The 16092-nt window shown below is 35.2% G+C and overlaps 3 protein-coding genes across 3 annotated transcripts; all 3 read right to left on the minus strand.

The window, feature by feature from the left end:
* Positions 1–1859: 1859 nt before the first annotated feature.
* LOC18050539 lies at positions 1860–2956 on the minus strand. Its single transcript, XM_006446175.2, has 2 exons — positions 2465–2956; positions 1860–1921 (listed from the first exon to the last, which is right to left on the minus strand). Exons 1-2 carry the CDS (start codon positions 2802–2804, stop codon positions 1887–1889), a joined length of 375 nt encoding a protein of 124 aa, XP_006446238.2. The 5' UTR covers positions 2805–2956; the 3' UTR covers positions 1860–1886.
* A 1123-nt stretch (positions 2957–4079) lies between these two features.
* On the minus strand, positions 4080–5987 carry LOC18050540 (scarecrow-like protein 3). Its single transcript, XM_024190441.1, has 2 exons — positions 5947–5987; positions 4080–5758 (listed from the first exon to the last, which is right to left on the minus strand). Exon 2 carries the CDS (start codon positions 5700–5702, stop codon positions 4425–4427), a length of 1278 nt encoding a protein of 425 aa, XP_024046209.1. The 5' UTR covers positions 5703–5758; positions 5947–5987; the 3' UTR covers positions 4080–4424.
* A 2423-nt stretch (positions 5988–8410) lies between these two features.
* Positions 8411–13628, minus strand: LOC18050541 (pseudouridine-5'-phosphate glycosidase). The gene is made up of 12 exons (XM_006446178.2): positions 13465–13628; positions 13284–13371; positions 13026–13136; positions 12114–12196; positions 11089–11148; positions 10894–10954; positions 10374–10480; positions 10210–10287; positions 9693–9738; positions 9478–9598; positions 9282–9367; positions 8411–9048 (listed from the first exon to the last, which is right to left on the minus strand). The coding sequence occupies exons 1-12, from the start codon at positions 13555–13557 to the stop codon at positions 8963–8965; spliced, it is 1020 nt and encodes a 339-aa protein (XP_006446241.1). The 5' UTR covers positions 13558–13628; the 3' UTR covers positions 8411–8962.
* Between the last annotated feature and the right edge of the window lie 2464 nt (positions 13629–16092).

The raw sequence follows: 16092 nt of genomic DNA on the forward strand, positions 1-16092 counted from the left end.
TCTCTTTTTTTAAATAATTTATGCTAAGAAATTTTAGGATATTATAAAAATATTACGAGTAAGTGATGTATATTGATTTCAGTTAAAAAATTTTGATAATGTTCCTATTTTACAATAACATTTTAGGGTAATTTTTAGGGACCTCTCCGGAGATTTGGTGTATTGACGCTTAGATGTAATGTATCCATATAATTACATACATATCTCCTACCGTTAGTTACCAATTAGGTTGACCGTTAGTAGACATTTGAAATTATTAAAATATCATTCTTACTGAAATAATAAATTATTAAATATAGTTTTGAGAATTCCGCAGCGAGGATTCCGTTGAAAATCCATTTCAACAAAATGATTGTTGGTGGTGTGAAAAAGCGTGCTACCTAGTTTAGGGTTGTTTGATGGAATGGACGGCAACGATATGGAACCATCACTGTCCTCTGGTTGTTGCTTTGCTGGCCTCCTCGAAAGTGAGCGAAAATGGTTCAACGTCTCACACACCGCACACACCACAGCTATGCCACCAAGTCCAACCAACACTGCGTCGTCAAAACCCTTGGAGGGAAGCTGCTTTACCAAAGAACCAAGAAGAGAGCAAGTGGGCCTAAGTGTCATGTCACTAGAAAAAGGATCTAAGGAATTCGTCACTTGAAATAAATTATTAATTTTCTTATGAAATTTTGACTTGTATGAATTATTTACAATGGCGTTTTGTGCCGTTCTATTTAAATGTGAATGGGCATTTGGTTTTTGCTTGGAAGTTTCTTTACCCAAAAAAAAAAATTGTAACCATCACCGTCGGCAGAAATTGTGGCTGTGGCATGTGGAGTGACAAGCCGCAAGCGAGGGTTTTGTGATTTGTGTGCAGTTGGGTTTTGGGATATTCGGAGGTTGCGGCGTGGTATCAGGATGGTTCAAGGGTGATGTTAGCTGTTGTTGGGTGGCGTCGGCGATGGCCAAAGGGGCAGCAACGGTTTGGGGTTGTTGTGAGACAAAAGCCGTGTACTTGAGTTAATGTGTATTGGTGGACACAGTTGATTCAAAGACTGTCGTGAATGGGGTTGGTCGCCGGCGTGACGAGGGAACTCCAGCACTAGTAAAGCACCACCACCAGCACCGGTGGAGCCATGATCGGCTGGTCAAGGTTGGGTCAACAGGGGCAAGTGATGGTCAAAAATTTATTGATCTAGTAAAAGCATATATTTTATTTTTTAATATGTTTTTACACGTTTACCCTTATATACTGATGTTATACATATTTTTATACTAACGACAAAGGAGATATATGTAATTATATTGATACATTTTATCTAAGTGTTAATACACCAAACCTTATGAAAGGTCCCTAAAAATTACCAACAAATAGAGAAGAGTCACAGGGGACCAAGAGTGGTGAAGCAACTGGAGTTTATGGACACGATCTTTTCCAATTTCATATTAAATTTTAATTTATTATAAAAGTTTAAAGTCAAATTTTTGATATCTTAAAAAATTATTTTTGAGTTGCTATAATTAAAGATATAATAGTTAAAAGAAGTATATGGTGGCAGTTAATAAAATTTAAGCAATCATCGGACCATTTATAAAATATACATTATTTTATATATTCGATTATTTTAATATTACATCTGTATTTATTTTATGATCCCTATGACCATTTTACTTTCCTAGAAATTATAATAATTCGATATTGTAATTACATAGATTAGCTGTATGATGCCTGTATCCAAACTATATATTAGCTACCGGATCAAATCCAATAGCAAATTAACAAGCATCAATTAACTAAAACAGGGCATATTATTTCTTCATAACCAATACCGAGCCATTCAAGCAATTGATAGTTCCTTTCAATAATGTTTACAATATACTTTAGTAATGTTGCCTTCTCATTTTAACACCGGTGGCGGTGGAGCTGTATAGCCTGTAGATAAAAATAATTATTTTAGCATATATGTCTAATCATTTTCAGGTGTATGTGTTCTCACTTTTTTATTACAAACACATTGTTAAGTCATGTCACTTAATAAAGTTAATTTTTAATTCACTATAAAACCTTGTGGTTTAATAGATAAGGGTGCCCGTATTAAAAAGAACTCAATATATGTCGATGAATAACAGAAAAAAGTAAACAATTATATCTTTTTTTGTTATCTCATATATTGCTAGTTATGAAAAACAGCAAAAACAGATAAAATTATTCATTAACATGTCCACATTCCCAAACAAACGGGCGATGTTAAAGAACTCCATCCTATACTGTATGAAATATGACTACCTGATTTGTCCAGGCTTTGGGATACAGTAGCCATTTGATACCCTAGTCACATTCTTAAATATGATAAATTGCGCAATTTCATTTTTTTTTAAATTGAACCAAATTAAACAACAATATCACCGATAAGCCGATGCCAAAAGAATTAAATTTAAAAAAAAGTACAATGATATCATAATAATTAAATCTTACTTCCACATTTTGTTCCAGGAGCAATGGGCCTGCCACAAAATTGAGCCACAAAAGCCAATTTCTCCATGCTAAGTAACTCTTCAATTTGCTTCGTAACGAGCTTGCATGTACATGGCATCCCAATTTCTTTAACAGCGTTGCAGCACAAAGCATTTGGTGAGACTTTTGGTCCTTCTTTCACAATAAAATCCTGGCATCCCACCAAAACACCAAGCCCTGAGAGATTTCCACAGTCATCTTGCTGGGCTAAGGCCTGATTTTTGCCACCTACAAGTATGATTCCGGCGGCGGCGACGATTGCCAGCTTTAAGCTCAAGAAATGAGCTGCTGAAGTTGCCATGATCTTGAAATATTTCTGTATGTGTCAGTGCAGAAACCTGAAAATTTTGTGCCGATTCATATCGACATGGATCATTTTATTTTCTTTGTCATCTTGTTCTTATCTTCAAAAGTTGTCACTAACGCGTTGAAATGGGAGGTTATTAAAGGAGAAATGTGGGGCTATACTTTGACTATAAGTTAAGGCCAAATGGGGCAATTATTTGTGCCATTAAATTAAATTAAGGCTCCATTTGGTGTTTGGTGTTGTAGTAGAAATTACTGTAAAGTGTTTTGACTGTGATTTCAAAGCTAAAATAATTTTATTCCAGTACCGTATAATGAAAACTTTATATAACTAAAAGTATTTTCTCAAATATTGATTACTTTTAATTTTTATATCATAGTTCGAGCATCCATTTAATAGCACCATAACACTATATAAAGCCTACTGTACACCGCATGGTAGTATTATAGAATATGCTAATATAATCTTCACAAAAGGAAGAAAATCTACAAGAAAATTCAAAATACGATTGCCTATTTTAGTATTTTATTAGGATTAGGATAAAAAAAATTACGTATCGTTAAAATGAATTTCAATGAACTTTTTTCTCTCTCTCTTTTTTTTTTTTTTTTTTTTGGCCCACCAAAAGATAAGAGGTTGGCATCTCCTAAATAAAATTTTTAACTCCTTATCTCTTGGAATCAGTTTAGTAGCTCTGTGAATTTGTTTGGCACAACTGAAAATGTTCATTTTTCTTTCTTATAGACAATCAATGAGAACAATCCGTCAACTCCTGTTGTTTTCTATTGTATTTTAGCGGTGCGATTCACGTATGTTTCTGAATTCTAATCACAGAAGCAAATGAATATATCTCTCTAAAAAATGAACCTCCAATTTGCAATTTTGATGCATCTATCTGAATTCTGCAGTTCACTTTTTTATTAGCTGAACTGCTCCAGGCCTAAACAAATTTACATAATTTAGTAGTCTAAAGGAATGTACTAGTCAATTTATAGCAATGTTGAACAAATTATTGTGCAGAGTATGAACAGTGAGCTCATCAAAAGCAGAAGGAAAATTTTTCACAGATCATACAACAATATGAGCAGTACTTGGTTTGTACTCTGCTGATGCATTTTAAGTTTAAACATGCAATCTACGGCAAAAATACTCAATAGACAAGGCAATGACAGTCACTTGGGCGCCCCGCACAATTACTCCCTACAATGCAATGAACTAGAACAAATTTGATATTGCATTATGCATAATACGCGCATTTCAGGCTATAAAATCAGTTCAATCTCGAACCATATAATGTATGAGATAAAAGATCAAACAGGGGTGAAATATATTAAGCTTCGAGGGAGCTCAAGTTAATCCACAGCACAATACATCATTTCAGAAACAATGATACAAATTAATAAAATTTAGTATACAACATAATCAAAACAAAAGCTTATAGTTATCTATACATGCCAAATTAAGATCCAATCTAATTTCATTCGATGTAAAATGATACGAATGAAACAAACGACCAGTAGGTAGGTTCATGACTAGGACTTTTATATCATTACAACAGTATGCATTGCAGATAAACAGAATCATTTCAATGTCACCATCAATCAATCACCAGTCTTACTTCCTACAGCTCCATGCTGATACCGAAAATAGAGGTCGATCGTGCCAGCAAATTAGCACACACCTGTTGTCTTCTGCGATCCTATACCCATCACAGTTGTAGCTCTGCAACAATCTCCTCGCCTGCAACATACCACAGTAGCTCAAAGGCACATTCCCAAAGCAAGCCAAATCAAAACGTTGAATCCACTTCTCGAGTTTCTCATGTCTTTCCTTCCTTTCAAATCCTTCACAAGCTATAATGTTTTTAATTTCCTCCCCAAACAGCATTTTCTCCACCTTCAATCTCTCCATTGATGTTCTTGAAACACTAGATTCTAAACAATCAAACAATGCTGCATACGAGTAAAGAGCCTCCAATAACCTCTCCATGAGAGTCAAGCCATTGTGATTAGAATCCTGTTCTGTCACCACCATAATTTTTGGTGACAAGCCCCACAGAGAATTAAGAAAGCTATCCATCTTTGCTGAAGCATTTGGAGACAGAGGCGATGATGAGACTGAATCAGGACTCTGGCTATACCCATACCCATTAGCCAAAAGGGAATTCTTCAATGCTATCAAGGAGGCATAATCATCAGCGGCCAAAAGGGAATGCAGCTGAAGAACAGAACTGATCGCGAGAGCCTCACCGGTTTTAACTCTCAATTTGTCAAAATCAAGATTTTCTAATTTGCTAACCACTGAATTGAATTGGAAAGGGATATCCAATTTCTCTGCTTCTTCGGTCAATCTATGAGCCATTTGATCCAACACCTCCTTCTGCGGATGAATCCCCGTGATTCTCAAATGAGGTGGCCCTTCAGGCCTTGTACTCAAAGCTTGAATGAGTGCAATCCACTGTGCAGGCTCAGCTGCATTTAGATCAATCACATGAACCACCTTTTCCCCTTCCATTGCTTCAATAATAGCTTGATTTGTGAGCACAAAAGCCACTTTCAAGAACGGGAACATATCAAAAAATAGTTTCCGAACAAGCATTTCTTCAGAAACTGAACTAATTCTAGTGGAATTGAGGGCCTTGTGAAGGCCAGGCCAAGATTTGAGGATTCTTTGAGCAAGTGCCTCGGTGAAGTAGGCAGCAATGCGTTGCATGGTGTCACCATCAGGAGAGGCGAGTTGCGAGATTTGGTCCAGAGCAAGATTAGCATTTTCAAGACTACCATTTGCTACATGATTTGCACAACTAAGCAATAGATGAATCAAATACAAGCCCCTTTCCTCAGATTTAAGCTCTCTAAGCCACTGATAAGGGGAGCCTAAACTAGGAGACATCGTTGAGAAGAATTGAAGAGGAGATGATGATGATGTTACAGACGAAGATCCATCATCTTGAAACATTGGTACCATTAAATAAGCAAAAATAATAGTCAAGAATCAGAACTCGCCTAAGTGTGCATGTAGCATTCACAAGAATCAACGAAAATTTAAGCAAGTTAAAATCAAAATCACAAGAAAACAACAGTATGAAACAGTGCAAAACCAAAAAAAAATAAAAGAAAGAAAAACCAGAACTAACCAAACAAATTGAGAGGTGAAAATTCCTTAGTGTGTTCTGTAAATCATCAAAAACCCACAAAGAATATCACAAGAAAGGTAAAGAAAGCTCCTCTGAAACAGAAACTGCACAGGGTTTTGAAATGAAAGAGAGAAGTCTTTGGTTTATAGTTGAATATGGTGATGGGGGAACGTTGGAGTCGACAATGCGTAAGAGGGTGCTTTTGTCGTTTGGTGATTTGTTTGTTGTCGTTTGCCTCGTTTAAGTGGGAATGTGGAATTTGTGCGAACCTGAGCCTCTTTAGACTTTAGCTGGCACAGTTGCACTCCCCTTTGCTCTCTCCTTACTGCACAAATTTTTGTCTCTTCTTTCTCTTTTTAAGAATTAATGTCAACTACAACCCATTATATCTTGAAAACTTCACAGGATGGCCTATTTGTCTCATTTCTTATCAGTCACACCCTGCCGTCACATATATTGATAAAAAATCTACTTAACCTCTTAAACTAATTTTATAATGATGCAATCTAGACATTTGCTTCTAAAGTGAGCATATGTATTTCTAAATATTAGAAAAAAAATCAATTTATATAATATACGAAGCAAGACTCAAACCATCAATCTCAAAAGTTATGTGAGGAATTTTTTATCGCTTGATAAATGATGGAATTTTCTTTTAATAAAGCACGTGTGACAATTTTTAAGAAAAAAAAATCTACTGATGAGTAAAATAATAATTAACATAGTTAAGAAATATAAATTAAATTTATCCTTTATAATTACTCTTTTACTTCTATTTTTAATTACTTCTCAAAATATATGGTAAAAAAAAATCTCTCATGTTTGAATTGTCTCTTTAATAAAAAAGATAAATCTTAGATGAGTGATCTCCTGCCCAAATATTATTAGCATTCACTAACACCCCCACCTTAAAAAAAATAACAATAACATAACTTACATGTATCTATAATTTTATTGGGGGGCGTTTTAATATCTTATTAGGTGGAAACTAGAAAGTAAGGTTAAAGGGTGTAGTTGGTGAAAAATAAAACTAAGAGACTATTGTTAAAAGTACATCAAAGCATGATGGTCTCCATTGATATTAGCCCATATTTTTGTTTTTCTTTCTAAGACTTCAACTTTTAATGCTTTTGTCTTCACTTAGGTGGATTGGGAATCAGCTGGCTTAAAACGTCCCATTTAATATTCTAAAAGGTCACTAAAATCCAAACATGCCGTAACAAAGACAAACAAAGGCCTCAGATTTGTTTCCTTGTGGGGTAATGTGTGGGAAATGCAAGAAACCCCCTCAAAAGCGCTTCCAAAATTTGCTTTTGTTTTTCTCTCTTTAATTTTAACAATGACTTTACGCTTGGTGCTATCTTGTTGTATTAAAGAAAAAGAGAACAGGAGGTTAAGCTAAAATACAAAAGTGGATAGATGGTATATTTATCTCTATTAAAATTCGTGGACTTTCAGGTGAGAATTCTTCAAACTCAAGTACCATAGTTACCCTTTTAATTTTTTTTTCCTTTTCTTTTATTCAAATATCATAATGATCATTTTCTTTTAGTTTTCTGCCACGTCATCGTGAAAAATATCACATAAATGCTTCCAATAACAAAAAATTGGGCACATCATCAATAAGTAGTTGCTTGATTAGAAGATTAGAAGATTTATGGGCTAAGAAAGCTTGATTTATGATTTTTCAGGCTACAACTATACATAATTGGGAGTATTTAAATACTATAGGTTAACAGTTGGATACAAAGGATCTTTAATCACACAGCTGGCATGAATGGACATGAAACTCAAGCTATACACATACTTACAAAAGTTTAGTACTTGTGTCCAGCTTTAATTATCTGGACACTTGCACATCTCACTATTACTTTGTTTTTTTTTTAAAACCATATTAATTTAGTTAGATATTCACAATTAAAAATACTTTTTACATCAACCAAAAAATCTTTTAGATGGGTTAATAAATTGGGATGGTGCGCTTCACTATTTAGTAGAGATGGCAAAATCCAAATCTAGATTCGGATGTAGATACATTTGGATCCAGATCCGCAATAAAATTTTCATATTTGGATCTGCATCCAGATTTACAAAAAAATATACGGATTCTGCTTGATTGCACACACCATATCAATTCTAAGCCTCAAACGAATTAAACATGCTTTTAAATACGTAGAAGATAATGTTTCCTCACTATAACGCAAACGGGACGTACTTTTTTGGCCATACATGACTTTGAATCAGAAAATAATTTTGACATTTTCCATGCATTCATTTCACATATTTCTTCTCCAAATGGGATCGACAAGTTTCCAAGAAAGTATCCGTCCTGAGCTACAATGGTCTAAAAGCGCCTCCACGAATACTGATTTATTAATCTACACGTGTTTTAAATGAACCTTCCTAGTCGATAAAAAGGCCTCTATACTTTTGAAGAGGAACAAGAAGCACTAGAATTAAAAAAAAAAGGGAAAAATAAAAAGTTCTATTTACTTTCATTGTTTGGAGAATTTCTAGTGCTAACACAATATTGAAATTAACTTGACATCGCCTGTTGTCAATCAGACTTCAGTTTAGCCAAGCAGAGTAACAACCAGGAAACTTGATCAGGATCAGGCAGCTGCGAGGGCCATTTTAAAAAAAAAACACATAAGGATGTCTTAAAAGAGTGCAATGAGAGGCTTACTTAAAATGATCCACCGACCACCATTTCTCTTCAGTTTGAAAGCATAGTAAAATTCTTACGTAGGGAAACTAAATGTCTTCTCTTTCAGAAGGAAAGAACGCTAATTGTTGATCCCTTTCAAGAGACCTCCATGTACCGTTACTATTTACAAGGAGGATTTGAAACAACATTCAGATGTCAATAATAGAGCAAAATGACCAGCCAGAAAAGATAAAACTACAACGTTCATGTGCCGCTTCCAGTGTAATGTTCGTCCAACACTTATTTCCTTACCTTTTGCAGTCCAGAAAAAGCTCAATATTTTGAAATCTTGCATGAAATATAAGTACTTTAATTACTTTCTTGTTGTCTGAGCTGGGCAAGTGCTACAGAAATCTTAGCTCCGATAAGAGCATTATTCTTCACAAGTGCAATGTCTAAAAGTAAGTCAAGAAAACAAATTTAAATTTTCAAAAGCATTAACAACTTAAAAGTAGTTGTTAACGAATAGAAGAGAATAAATTCTATAAATTTATTCACAAACAACCGGCCACCATACAGGTTAAATCAGTCAATTCAGCATGCTGTATCAGAGAATTAAGACAAACCTATGTCCACAGAATACCAAATAAACAAAAGTATTGTTCAATGAACTTCAGAGAAAGGATACTTGAAGCAAGTGACAAGCCTCCAGTTAGTTCATTCACTCTTGCAAGCAAGAAAGGAGTCTCTGCATTACCTGTTATATTCTTCTCCCTGAGAACCAACAAGAATTTTGTGTAAACCAGCAGCAGTTGTATTAACAACAAATAAATTCTAAAACCAAAACGCATTTGTAGTATTTCAAAGCAAAAAATAGTTCTGACCTAGCTTCTCTGAGGGCACTCTGTATTGCAGACTCAATTACTCTCCCAAAAGCTGCATGTTCTCTTGGGATTGGGACACCAATCACAATTCCAGATCCAAGCTTAAGTTTCATGTTTACATCTGCAATCAGCGATGACCACAAGAACAGGAAGCAGGAATTACTCAAAAATTTCTTTCGTGGAATAAATTAAAATGAGCTGCCTCTTTGACTTGCCTATTAACCGAGCACAATCTTCTGGGCTATCAACGCGACAAGGCACCTAAATAATTGTCAATTGTCAAAGATCAAACACAAGAGTTCATATACAAAATCCATATACAAAAACAATTGCTAAAATGTGTAATTGCTCAAAAATCAGTGAATGCAATCTTACATCTAAGTTCAGATAATTGCCTACAATACTGCTAATGACATTAATCTTTTTCCAGGCTAAAATAAATTTTTCACTGGATATTCAAGATGCATCAACTAGTCTATTATTCCTAAAGGAGTTCTGGCTAACTATGTAGAAACCACCCTGACCATCAGACAGAATTTTCTGCTTGGATAAATCTCACTTCAACATATAATGGCAAAAAAGAGAGAGCCACAACAAAAACCAGAAAATACTGTTAGACGCTGTTAATACCTATCATTTTAGCTAGGAAAACATTTTCGGGGAAAATTAACAACATTTCCATTAAAAAAATAGCTCCTGAAAATGCGCCAAGACGAAGTCAAGCATTGATACCTTGGAGCCACTGGTTTCAGTGAAAAAAGCCGGAAACTCATTCGTCTTATAAGCAGCAACACAAACTCCATGAGTTTCCTACACCAGCGGTTGCAAAGATTAGTCCTAGATAACTTATAATTTGAAGTTACATACTTTTAAGTTTATTTTGGGATAAAGAGTACCAAATACTCGAGGGTCCTGGGGATATCTAGTATTGACTTTATGCCAGCAGAGACGACGGCCACTGGAGTCCTTCCGAGCTCTGTAAGATCTGATGAAATATCCATAGCTGCAAAGATGCATCAAAAGTAGCAATCCAAACACAGTTAATGATACAGTGGTTTCTGAAAAGCAAGGCTGTGATCTATGTAACACTTGAAATAAGCCCTTTATAATTTTCACAACCAATCTAATGGGGGTAGTGTAGTTGGTTAAATCCTAGCAATAGAGCAAGAACTGTACAGATCAATCCTCCACACACACCAACCTTGGTGGGAAATCAATTAGTGTTCTGTTTGTGCAGCCATGCTGACAATGATGTTTTCTAAAAAAAAAAGGGCCACTAGGTAGCTCTTTCATTGCGCAGAGAGACAGAGAAAAGGGGGGGGGGGGGGGGGGCGGAGGGGAGGAGAGGGAGAGAGAGAGAGAGAGCATATTAATAAAAAATTTCTGGCAGCATGGTGTTAAAGAAAGTAATCTTACTGTGCTCGCCGTGCCTATGTACACCTCCAATTCCCCCAGTTACAAACACAGGAATGCCAACCTACGAAAAATTTATAGATTTAAGCAACAGCAAAATATATGGTAGGAATACAAGGATTTGGGAGGAAAATAATGCAAAGAAACGTTTATGAGTGCAAACAAGAAGCTCTAGGAAAGTTAGCCTAGATTGCCCACCATAGAAGCAAAAAACATGGTCGCGGAAACAGTAGTTGCTCCGTTCCCTCTGGTAGCCACCTGAAAAAGTGCATTAGTCAGTTGTAAACTTGTGAAAATGCTTCTGCACAGAAGAAGATGCTTTTTGTCAAAATTCGCTCCTATAGGAACAGAGAAACAACTCATCCCTGATGACTCATAAATTGCAATGTACATGTTCTTGCAGACATAAACTACTTTTGCAAGCTCCATGTAATGCTGACCAAAACTGCAACACAGATATGAGATAATATGCGAACTGAAAGTGGTTCCAGTTTTGAAAAACAAACAAAAGAACCGGAACAGGAGGCAAATGCAATAATGTTTAGTCAAATTATATCCTAAAATAAAGCAAAATATGCAAACTGCTAGAATTCAGCTGTCGGGTTTAAAATACTCAGACATAACTAAACAGTTCCTCCACTTTGGATTACGCATGATATTCGCTGGCTTCGCAGAAGAGATTTATATTGCTCCGCCATGGAAGTGTTAAAACTTAAAAGGCAATGATATGCCAGCTTGATTTTTCATTTTATCAGTTCAGAAGTTGAACTATTAAAACTTAAATTCAGTTACTCTGTCCTCAGCAAAATAAACAACTATATAAACTAGTTCTCATTCTGTTGGATTATTTTGAAGTATTTGAATAGAAGCCATCTCCAGGTTACTCATATTTTCTACCGTATGTTTCCAATTATTTCTGTTTATCATAAGGACATTGCATGTCTTGCATAGACAACTGTAAAATAACTAGAGACAGCTTCTTGCACAAAACAGCACAACAAATAATCTGCCTTGCCATTCCTGCAGTGACCACTACATATCTCACTGCAGGCTGTTAAAATCAGTGCTACAACTTTAAAAAGATTTAGCATACACAGCAAATTTATTATGAGACAGGATGTAAGACATCTAAAACAAGAAGCTAACAAAAAATACACATGTAGACAGATAAGCTAAAGTTGAGCGTAGTGAAAACGTAGTGATCAGTTCTCACAGTTACTCACAACATGTGCAATGTCCCTCCGAGCTGTCTTTTGAGCTTTACTTCCTAACTTAGCCAGCCTTTCCAGTTCTTCTGTACTCAAACCTACAAATAGCAACAACCCAGCAGCAAGCAAGAGAGAAAATTAGTGAAATAAATAAATGAACTCCATGGAACAAGACCCCCCCCCCCCCCCCAAACAAAAAAAAAAAAAAGTACCCTCAAATTCTCTACAAAGCTGGGCAAAGACCAATGGGAACATCACTCACAAAGGAAAAAGCATGCACTATCACTGCATTCAAAAACGTTCTTGACCATTCTACCTCATCTATACTGAATATCAATTGATTATACTTAAATGGTCAATTAATCCATCTAACTTGGCATCGAACAGAGAATTTAAAGCATGGAAAAGATAATTTTCATCTAAATTTCAGTACACTTCACTCATTTAACAGACAATTTTAGCTGCATTATATTGTTCACTGGACATAATGGATTCTTCCTGTTTACCCATTTCAAATCTGCCATCGCAGCTGATTAACGCTGAATAGAACTCCAAACCAACTCTGAAAAAGCTGCAAATCTATTATTTGTATCAGAAAAGAAAATTAAAAAAAAAAGGGTCCAAATATCACGAGAAATGATGCTTGAAGCTAAAATCCCATAACACTAAGAAAGAAAAGCTACAGGAAATATCAACTATGAAATTTACTTCATTCAGTCTAGCATCCAAAGGTTGTCACAGCAGCAGTATGCATAAGTTTCCCCCAGTAGAAAGAAAAATAAATAAATTATCACTCAAAGAGGGAACTCACAAGAGTTAATGCAACGATTGTCCCAAGTCAAATTATCAGAATCTAATCAATAGTCATGAAGTTCCTTTGATTTTTACATCACAATGGCCTAGAAAGAATAAGTTTGATATAAACACCTACGCATGGAAGGCCCTCTAGAATAGCAATCGTTGCAGGAACTGCTCCATTATTTCTCACAATGGCCTCAACCTCCTTGGCTGTCTCAAAATTTTGAGGATACGGCATCCCTGAACATAGGCAAAAAACACTGTATAATCAGCACCTTTTTTTACACAAATTAGAGCTCACAACAAAAACACATCAATTGGGTTCATTTTTGATGTAATCTCAAACTCAGTAGACGGAAATAAATAAATAAATAAATAAGTGATCACCATGGGAAATAATTGTGGATTCAAGAGCAACAACAGCGTGGCCATGCGACAAAGCTTCACTGACCTCTGGAGATATCTTCACTAAATTCTGTATGAAAAATAATAATAATAATAATAATAATAATAATGAATTTTTTATTAGAAAAACGATTAAATTGAATAGAGAGTGGCTTTTACTTACTTTAGCAAGTGAATCAATGGGGTTTAAGTGATTTTGAATATTGGACAATCTTGAGAGAGCCGATGATGAAGAAGCAGAAGAAGACGCCGCCATTTTTGTTGAAAGTGAGCGAGAAGAATGACGCAAGATAATTCATTTAAATTCTTACGGTGGGAATCATATTTATTTTGTTTTTCGAATTTCATATTTATTTACCAGTTTTTGAAAAGGTATGAAATTTCACGTGAGCCGTCATATTATTATATGGTTGTTGTTAAATTACGTGATTGTATAACTTATATTAACCTAACACTTATTATTACTAACATAAAAATATAAATAATAAAAATTAAATGTGTGTTAGTGAACGTAAATTATATGATTATGTAACTTAGTAAGCGACTTATTATATTAACCCTCAGGTGACGTCCCAATCAATCTAAGCGACTTATTTACTTTTCACATAATTTATTTCGTCGTGGTTCTTAGACACAAGGAAAAACTTCTCACAGATCAGATAGTAGGCATAAGAATTTCTTTTCTTTTCTTTTTTTTTCTTTAAACCTCTACTTCTCTTATAATTCTGAGTGGATATAAGTATGAGAATTTTGAATTCAGTTTGTTAAAATTTCTCGCAAAGCATAAAGTTATATATAATTTAAGATATTGGAGTAAATTAAAAATAAATAGTAAGATATGAGAGCAAAAATTCCCCGTATCAACTCATGTTCGAGAAAAATTTAGTAAATTAATCTTGACTTCTGCACCCCGTGTCAATTCGTATTTCAAACAAAAGTAGCAGAATAATCAAGATTTGCTCATGGCTTGGCTTTGGACAAGATATATTAGATATTAAAAATTTTAAGTTTCAATGGCTTTCTAATGGATAAGTATATTCTTTAATTTCATTCAATCTTATCTCTAAATCCAGCATCAAATATACGAAGCTTATGCTTATCTTGATAGAAAGTATTGAAAAAACACCTATATATAAACCATCCATGAAAAATATCGGCACGCAATTTTTGTTTTGAACCAAATTTTTAAAATCACTATAATTTGTACCAAACGGAAGGGTAAATGGGCTTGAACGGATCAAGTTTGACATTTTGGGCCAGTCCTCTCTTGCCACACTGCCACATTTTTTATGTGACATGTGCATGGAAAATTTACAAAAATAACCTCAAAAATTTCTGATTTTTCAATTTTAACCCCACAAACTTATTTCTTTTTTTTTTTCTTTTTTATGAAACTGGATATTCATTAAGAAGAAGAGCTAAACAGTTTAGCAATTAAGAACGGAGGTGGAATAGACCTCCACTCTCGGAGGCCTGACAAAGAATTCCTTGCCCGAGCTACAGAGTGGGCAGCAGAATTCGCAGACCGTCTAACAAAAGAGAAAGAAACATCTCGCATAGAATTAGACAAAACACAACAGTCTTCAATAATAAAACTAAAACTATTAGGATCCGAGAGGTTATCAACTAAAGTATTGTACACGTTTAAGCAATCCATCTCAATAATAACATTGGACAGATGTATTTGCTTAATCCAACTAAGGGCCTCTCGAACACCAAGGGCTTCAACATCACGAGCACTAAATCTTCCAAGAATGCAGCAACACCTAGCTGCCACAAATGCACATTTTGAGTCTCGAATAACACTACCCAACCCAATATGTCCTCTGGAATCAAACATGGCTGCATCAACATTACACTTTAATCTGCCAATTGGAGGAGTTTCCCAACAAACTGCACCATGACCTATAGTAGAAGGCAGAGAAACCAAAAACTGATTCTTCCTGACAGTCTGCCATTGATAAAGAAAATGTCCAACAGACCAGAAGTCTTCCCGCTCCAAACCATAGCATTTCGATTCTGCCAAAGACTCCAACAGATCACGACGGCAAACTTATTTATATCAACATTAGCCAAAAACAAAATTTTCATACTAAAGTGCCCCTCTCACAACTCTCTCTCTTTCACGTAATCTCTCCAAGAGCCAAAAACACCCATCGTCGGCGATGGCTCCATCCATCATCAGTGTCCGATCCACCAACAAAATCCACTATTCAACTTCAACAAAACCTAGGTTAGTCATTTTATTCATATTTCATTAATTAAGAATGAAATTTGAGAATAATAGTAGTAGTAGTTTGAGAATAATGGTAGTGGTGGTGCTTGTAGTGGTGGTTGTTATTTTGGGAGTGTGTTATTTTGTAATGGACATTGCCGGGTCACCCATTTTTTTTGCAACAGACGTTTTTTTGTGCGATATGCATGCGAGGTCATGCGACTAGTGCCCCTCGCACCAAATTTTGTGCGATGGGTGGTCGTCGGCTCCAAATTTAAACCCGTTACACAATGAAAAGATTCCTTTTTACTTTTTAGATAATTTTTTTATATTATTATTATAAAAAATTTATAAATAGCACAATAATGAATAGAATTTCGATTTTATTTTAGATAGATGGCGAAAACTAAGTTGGCAAAATGCAATCCACCTGAACCTGAGAAGGAGCAGGGCGTGCTGAAGTTATGCTTTGATGATCATTTCCCGAGCCGTATTTCAAAGACGTCAAAATTTAAAAAAGTCACCGTTGCTATCCGGCGTAAGCTAACGCGCAAGCAATTGTCATTGTTCAAAAGC

The sequence above is a fragment of the Citrus clementina genome, unplaced genomic scaffold (genome assembly GCF_000493195.1).
Source record: "Citrus clementina cultivar Clemenules unplaced genomic scaffold, Citrus_clementina_v1.0 scaffold_2, whole genome shotgun sequence".
NCBI classification, from domain to species: Eukaryota; Viridiplantae; Streptophyta; class Magnoliopsida; order Sapindales; family Rutaceae; genus Citrus; species Citrus x clementina.